This window comes from Nestor notabilis, unplaced genomic scaffold (assembly GCF_000696875.1).
Source record: "Nestor notabilis isolate BGI_N333 unplaced genomic scaffold, ASM69687v1 scaffold27718, whole genome shotgun sequence".
In the NCBI taxonomy this organism is placed as follows: domain Eukaryota; kingdom Metazoa; phylum Chordata; class Aves; order Psittaciformes; family Psittacidae; genus Nestor; species Nestor notabilis.
Genome location: NW_009939278.1, coordinates 9354 through 17020, shown reverse-complemented (window position 1 = coordinate 17020; position 7667 = coordinate 9354). Strand labels below are relative to the sequence as shown.

Here is a 7667-nt window from a genome sequence, read left to right as displayed (position 1 = left end):
GTTTTAAAAGTACTGTTTGTATCACTGCCTAATCTTAAGGTCGCTCGCAGCATTTTTGTGTTCTAGATACTTGAACTCTGTTTTGTTCCTGTATTATTTCTTCTGACGTGAAATTTTGGGACTGTTCTGATGTTTTTAATGCATGTTTTCAAACTGTGTTCTGTAGTTAAATCAGAAGTTCAGGGTTGTAACTGTCATAACTCTGAAAAATATGAAGTGATGGTGTTCTTGCTATAGTGATAAATAGCAGCATCCTGAAGCCCCAGCAGACCTGTTGGCTTGAGTTAATGAGAGGGTGCATTGCTAAATTGAGAGTGTGTCTCCTGATCAGTATGACAAAGTGAATTGTAAGGCCCAGATATTCCATCATCCTCGTTACAGACAAAGCAGGGTGCTGAGTGTCAAAAAGACAGCATATGGAAGTTGTGGTGTTACTTAGGACATTACCATAGGTGGAGAATTTCAGCTAGGATCTTACATGGAAGAAGTATTTCTCCACTTTAAATTTAGGATTTGATTACAAATGATGAAAGTAATGATTGTTATTTAATACAGGTTTTTGTCCTTTGTTGTCTTTTTCAAAGAGGTGGACAACTGATGGAACATTCCACTACGAAGACTAAAACTGTTCTTACAAGGTAGTTTGCTCAGATTAGTCTGAGATCCATACAGGAAAAAAAAGATCTCTCAACCAACAGTGACTGGAACCACTTGAGAACTCCTGGATGATCGGTTGAGGTAACTCAGGAAAAACATTTACTAAAAAGAAATGGTGTGGTGCAGGGAGGACTCATTATTACACAAAGCTGTTAACTGTTTGGGTTGCCATTATGAAATGCAAGATCATGACAGCTTGGTACTGTGCCCTAAACTAGAGGTTTTTTATTGCCAACGGTCTGTGATGAATCATTTGCAGTTAATAGGTCTGTGGTAGGCAAGTGGCCATAAGAGAGGAAAACAAGGGAAGAGAAGAAAAGGGGAAGGGAGCACTGATATTTGGTATCATAAACGGTAAGATGTCTTCAGGGCAGCGAAGGGGGAAAAAGGTGGGGGGGTGGGGGGGAAGCCACTGTATTCTTCAGGGCAGGCACAAAGGCCAGTAATACTCACAGGACTACAAAGTGATGCGTGAAAGTCTTGCAGGTGAAAAAGTGTATGAGGAATTCTGGGGCTGCTTAATTTTTTGTGTACATGAAGGAAAGATGGATGATACCATCTCTTCACAGTGACATGGGGTGGTTTGGAGGTTAGCAGCTGCTAGGAGGGAGAGTGGCACAAGTGTTCAACTTTGTCCCTTGCAGGTTGATTGGTAGTTGCAAGGAGTGTTTGAAGGGTGGTGCAGAAGCAAGATGTGAAAGTTTGACTGCTGTATGTACACATACAGTAAAGCATAAAGACTGTGTCCTTAAGGGAGGGATGAAAAATGGGTTGCCTTCTAAGGGCTGGTCTGAACTTGATAAATTTGTACCATTTTATCAGTGTAGTTCATGTGAAGAACATTTCTGTTGTGGATGCAATTATAACATTGATATTGTGTGCTCATATAGGTTATCACTTTGCAGACTAGGACAATCTAAGTGGATAGAGGTTGCTTTTATCGACTGAAAAAAGCTGCATACAGAGGGCTTTTCTCCTGGTCTCTCCTTTATAAGCAACAGAACTGACAGCTGCTAAGACATCAAGGCTTAGATAGGTGTGTTTGAGAGTGGTGCTGTCTCATGTTGCACCATTTACCTTCCCAGGAAATTTTCAGTGATTGCTAATAGTTAATTGTAACTTAACCCTTATTTTTGCACTGTATTTTATGAGTGAGGCCTTTGCAGCTTTTTACTACTTTAAAATTGGTCTAGTGCTTTTCTTCCCCTAAACTTCTCTGTTTCTCTTTAGGCCTTGGAGGGAAAGCACTAAAGACTTTACATTTCACAGTCAGTTCTGTTAAGCAACTATGGAACTAGAAAAGGACCACATTTCTACTACCCCAACAGGTAAGCAATATCTTCAGTATTTTTTTACTTAAAATTGCTTAGCTGACCTGAAGTGTGTCTCTGTAGAAAGAATTTATTACCTCTTAATTTTTTAACAGTGCTGATTTAAAAAATCTTCATCAGAAATCTGCAGAATTGTTTTTCAGTTCTGTACCAGAGTATCCTGCTTGATTACATTGATTTCAAAAACTGTTAAGATCAGAAAGTTAACATTTCTTAATAAATAATAGTGACTCTGGACTCCTTATCATCTGACTTCATGTAGTCCTGGTGTGAAGCAAAGAATAAACTCAAAGGTAAAATGTGTAGGTGCATTTGAGAGGTACAAATTCTGCTTTTATGTAACTATTAAGTTTAAAATTAGAGCAAACAAATGGTGAGAGGCTTGCGCTGGAAGTGGCCTGGCATGGGAAACTGTACTGAGTATGTGTTAGAGATTGTGCTGAAATTGACTGGTTTGTGTATATCACAGATGCCTTTTATGACGCTTAGTCAAGTTAACACAGTTTCATGTTGTTTTCTGTGTCTTCCAAAGGTTGTGATGATCTGCACTGACCTTTTTCTACCTGAGAGGTTTTGTAGCTTTCAAAGGTTTTTCAGGGGGGAAAAAAAATCATATATATGTTAAGATGGTGTGTAATGCAGTTGAAATGTCCACATGTTCCATCTGACCTCTTATTTTAAACCTGGATTACTTTAATGTAGATCTGTTGCTTCTCAGCATTTTAGAGTTATATTTGGATCATAGGTAGGAAACTGCTAGTTGTCTAAACTGACCTAATTTGGTCAAATGAAATGAGTGTGTAGGTAAGTACTTGCTGGATGCTTTGTTAGTTAAGCACCAGAAAAAACATGTTTTAGGTGTGCCTGCTAGGCTTGGTAGCAGGGTAATAAGAGAAATTTGGATAACTTTTTAATACATAGTAAGCAAAGTCTTAAAGTTTATAGAACACTGTTATTGCTTATATATGTGTATATGAAGGAGAAAGAAGATCTGCATCATTTTTTATGTACTTTTTATACTAGCACATCTGTTTAACCTAGTTTTTCAGCCCATTGAGCTAACTAATAGTGGAAGGACAGTTGTTTATATTACTATGAAGAAAGACATTGCAGCTGGAAGCAATAGTGTTATATAAAAAACTAATTTAGTAGTGCAGTGAGAAATATGCAGTCTTAGGGGTTGGATGTTTCCTGTGGAGGATTTCCTTTAGTCTTTGAACCTGAGATCAGGATTGTGTAAGGAGGTTGGACTGTAGCCTCCCCTTGCAAGAGTCGTCACATTCAGGACTGACTTGTGTTAATGGTTGGCCATTTTGTTTGGAAACTGAGAAGTGATCACTGAAAAGTGTAGTTCCTGGAGAGCCAGGTGGCAGGTCTAAACTGGAAAATTCATGGGAGAGTGGACATGAAGAAGAATTTAAATTCATTTCTCTGAGATGAGCTGATTGTGCTCATGGGGTCTCCCCAGGGAATGAGAGGAAGGAAAACTGTTTGGCTTTGCCTTTTTTTTTTTTTTTTCCCCCTCTCTGCTAGCTTTATGCAAATCTCTCATTGTTTTATTAAAATGTTAGACAAACTGAGAAAGCTTGTTGTGGGGAATCTTTTCCTGGGCATGGTGCATGCTTTTCTTTTTTAGCTCGCTGCAAGCGTAAAAGGAATGCTTTTGTGGGAGTAATGAGTGGAAAAATGAAGCTTAGACTGGAATGGCTGCATTATTGTTCAGCTATAGCATTCACATCTGTGAACACTAGCATCTAAATGTTGTTTCTTTGATCAGGAAGGAAGCAGCTGCTTCAAACTTTCTTCATTTTGTAGTGTAGTATCCTCTTCGATATAGGTACATACTTTGAGGTTAGAAATGTTTTATTAGTGCCCTTTGCTTTCCAAAAAATGTTTCATGAACCTGTTTTGGATGAAGAAACAGTTCTGAGAAGTATTGCCAACTGGACATTGCTAATTAGAATGTATTGGCAATGTGAAGTAATACATTTAGCTAAGTTAAAATATACAGTCAAAATGCTCTTCGTATTCTGGGTTTATGGCAGTCAGCTTTTCTGTAAAGCAGGCTTGGCACAGCTGGAAAAGCAGCTTTCTCTGTGTGCCTCATCACAGCACTTCCTAGGGTTGGGGCTGTAGGTTGTATTTTGAGACTCCTGGATCCTCAAGAAAAAAAGGGCTGTGTAACAGAGCTGAGGCTGTTCCCTTTGTGTGTGTGTGTTTTATGATTTTCAAGAACAACCAGGGTACTAACTGGGATGTCAATAGGTCTCCAGGTGCTTTTTTCTATCTTGATGGGTTAAGAAGGGTAAAAAGAACCTACAAAGACTTTTGCTCATAATGCATGTTTGTGCAGGCCTCAGCAAAGAGCACATGCTGAACCATCTAGCTCAGGTGGGGGAGATCCTACCTTTGTGAAATGAAAGACTTTAGATCCAATTTTTAAATGTGCATTAACTTCCTGAAAGAGTGAAATGGTTGCACTTCTCAGTGCTCTGAGACACTCGCAGTTCCTTAAGTTGTGAGAGAGCGTTTTGTTGGGTATTGAACAGAGCTACTGTATATGAAACAAACCTACTATATGATTGTGCCAGGGAATAAACCGTGGCTGATTTAGAAACCATCTTTATAGAAGCTACAGTGAGGGGCAATCCATAGAGAAGAAGAGAGATCACTCTGTTTCAAAAGACTTCATTTACTATCTGAGTCTTTGTTACTGAACTCCCCAGCCTTTGGATTGAACAGCTTTTTTCTTTCATAACTTTAAACACAAAAACCAAAAATAGTGATGTTTTTGTGTTCTTGTAAGTCTAAATTACTGCTTTACCAGCTGGTGATCTGTGTTTGAAATTCCCTCAATGAGGAGAATGTTGGTTGATGATTTAGGAGATTAATTTCACGGTGTTGACTAGTCTGTTAACATTAGCGACTTCTTACAGAACTTACTGTATTGGCAGTTTTGTTTGTATCTAAAGAATTGAGTGGGTGGAGTGAGAATTAGGCACTTGGAGCTTCTGCACTGAGGACTTCTGATAGTTTTTGTTTAACAAGGGTGGGGTTTTCTGTGGTTTACCTGTTTATAAATGGTTTCTTCGTTTGCTTTCCAACTCTTGACATATGTTCTGTTTAGATTGTGGATGGTTTGTGCGGGGGAATAAGGGACTCCTTATGCCTGTGATGTGTAGACATACTTCAAAAACAACATTATTTGCCTTAAGGCTGTTGGAAATAAGAGTTCTGTTTAATATTGTAATTCCTTTTAAATACAGTGTGTTTTGGTATTCTAACATAAAACTGTTGTAGCCCAGAAAGCCAACCGTATCCTGGGCTGTATCAAAAGAAGCGTGACCAGCAGGTCAAAGGAGGTGATCCTGCCCCTCTACTCTGCTCTTGTGAGACCTCACTTGGAGTATTGTGTCCAGTTCTGGTGTCCTCGACATAAAAAGGACATGGAGCTGTTGGAGCAAGTCCAGAGGAGGGCCACGAGGATGATAAGAGGACTGGAGCACCTCCCGTATGAAGACAGGCTGAGAAAGTTGGGGCTGTTCAGCCTGGAAAAGAGAAGGCTGCGTGGAGACCTCAGAGCAGCCTTCCAATATCTGAAGTGGACCTACAAGGATGCTGGGGAGGGACTCTTCATCAGGGACTATAGCAATAGGACAAGGGGTAATGGCTTTAAACTTAAACAGGGGAAGTTTAGGTTAGATATAAGGAAGAAGTTCTTCACAGTGAGGGTGGTGAGGCACTGGAATGGGTTGCCCAAGGAAGTTGTGAATGCTCCAACCCTGGAGGTGTTCAAGGCCAGGCTGGACAGAACCTTGGGTGACATAGTTTAGTGTGTGGTGTCCCTGCTCATGGCAGGGGGGTTGGAACTGGATGATCTTAAGGTCCTTTCCAACCCTAACTATTCTATGATTCTGTGATTATATTGGATTCTTTTTGCTCTGTCTCCTTTTTAAGAACTTGAGAATCTGAGTGATGCTCCGTTTTCCGGTGATGAAGAAAATGGTGGGTCTGAGGAACGAAAGACTGAAATCAACGGGAATTGGATTCCTGCAACTTCAATTACTGAGGCCAAAATAAACGCTAAAGCAAAGAGGCGCTTGAGGAAAAACTCTTCCAGAGATTCTGGGAGAGGAGACTCTGTTAGTGACAATGGAGAGACGCTGAAGGTTGGAGCTGCACCAACGAGCCCAAAGGGGAAACTCCTGGACAGGAGATCCCGGTCTGGCAAGGGAAGAGGTCTACCAAAGAAAGGTTGGTGTAGCTTAGCGAAGAGAGTAGCATGATAAAGATTCTGTCCGAGACATAGTCTTTTTCTTCCACTGGGAATCATTTTCATAACCCACAGTCTCTGTATGAAGTAGTATGCAGGTATTTGGCTCTTTATGTTAGATAGTAGATGGCGATAGAAGCCAATAGTAGGTGTTTTTATCAGGAAATCTTGTATGTGTATCGTCCATTAACTTCTCTCTTCACAAATTTCATATGCAAACTTGAACTGTTGGTGATTCACAGGACTGTTATTAACACAAACTTAAAGCATGGTTATATTTGAAAGTACAGAGTTCAACCTTCAGCAATTCTTGTGCAGTTTCATACTGCTTCTAGTATCATACTGGGAAGTGGTGAAAAGACTGGTTGCTGAAGTGGGAACACATGATAAAAGCACACTCTTTTCAGCGTATGCATCACTCTCAAGTGAAAGAATGTTGGGTTGAACTCACAAGTATTCTTTGTAAACTAGTGGTCCTTGCTTACTGTCCCATATTTTGCCAGGTGGAGCAGGTGGTAAAGGTGTTTGGGGAACACCAGGTCAAGTGTATGATGTGGAAGAAGTAGATATTAAGGATCCTAATTATGATGATGACCAGGTAGGCAAATAATTTCTTTTCAGTGTTGTTTTTAATTCCCTTTATTGATTTCAGTTGCTCTGGTGCTTATATTAATGGCAGTTTGACTTTGTGAGTTATGTGCACGTCAGCCAGGCTGTGCTAAATGCTCAGCTTATGTTCAGGAGTGGATTATTGGCTTGTTAAAGACAGCTGGTGTAGAAGTGTCACAGTGTAATAGTCACAAATCTTCCCCCACGAGCCTCTTTCTGTGCCTGACTAGGCAGCAGCTTTTTCCTGGTTCCCAGAGAGGTGCACATCGCAGTCCTGTTCTCTATTGCAAATGGGCACCACATTAAAAATGCAACACAGACAGAGTCAAGTCAGAGGTTTAGTAGGGGATAGTATCCTTTATAGATACTTCTCTCCCCTGAATTCCCAACCCTCCCAGTGTCTTGATTCTACTTGGTATAAACACTTCAGACTGGTGCAAAGTTGATAGCCTGGATATTTTGTATACAGGTATTTATTTAGGGTATGTTTTGGAAGATTGTACCTTACAGTGATATTATTGGGGAGTGGAAGGAGGGGAGGGAGGTAAAGCTCATTGGGCAAAGGGTGCTTTATAACACGAAATCACAGAGATGAAATCACTGATTTCCACATGAAATCACTGACATTTCCATGAAATCACTGATTGCCACACAGATGATTGAAATATCTGAGATCAGTACAATTGTGAGACATGAGTAACTTCTGTGTAACATAAGCAGAGCAGTGGTGGTGTCCTTTGTGCAGAGGCTGTTTGCTGTAGCTGCTGAGAGGATGGTATGTGGGAATATCAAAATCT

At 40.3% G+C, this 7667-nt stretch overlaps 1 protein-coding gene across 1 annotated transcript in view; it reads left to right on the top strand.

Moving 5' to 3' along the window:
- The first annotated feature begins 582 nt into the window (after positions 1-582).
- Positions 583-7667, top strand: part of PDCD4 (programmed cell death 4 (neoplastic transformation inhibitor)) — a 15483-nt gene continuing 8398 nt past the window's right edge. The window contains exons 1-4 of the mRNA XM_010019773.1: positions 583-738; positions 1888-1985; positions 5946-6242; positions 6765-6859. Of these exons, the coding sequence (XP_010018075.1) occupies positions 1946-1985; positions 5946-6242; positions 6765-6859 (432 nt within the window). The 5' untranslated portion in view covers positions 583-738; positions 1888-1945. The remainder of the gene's footprint in view (positions 739-1887; positions 1986-5945; positions 6243-6764; positions 6860-7667) is intronic.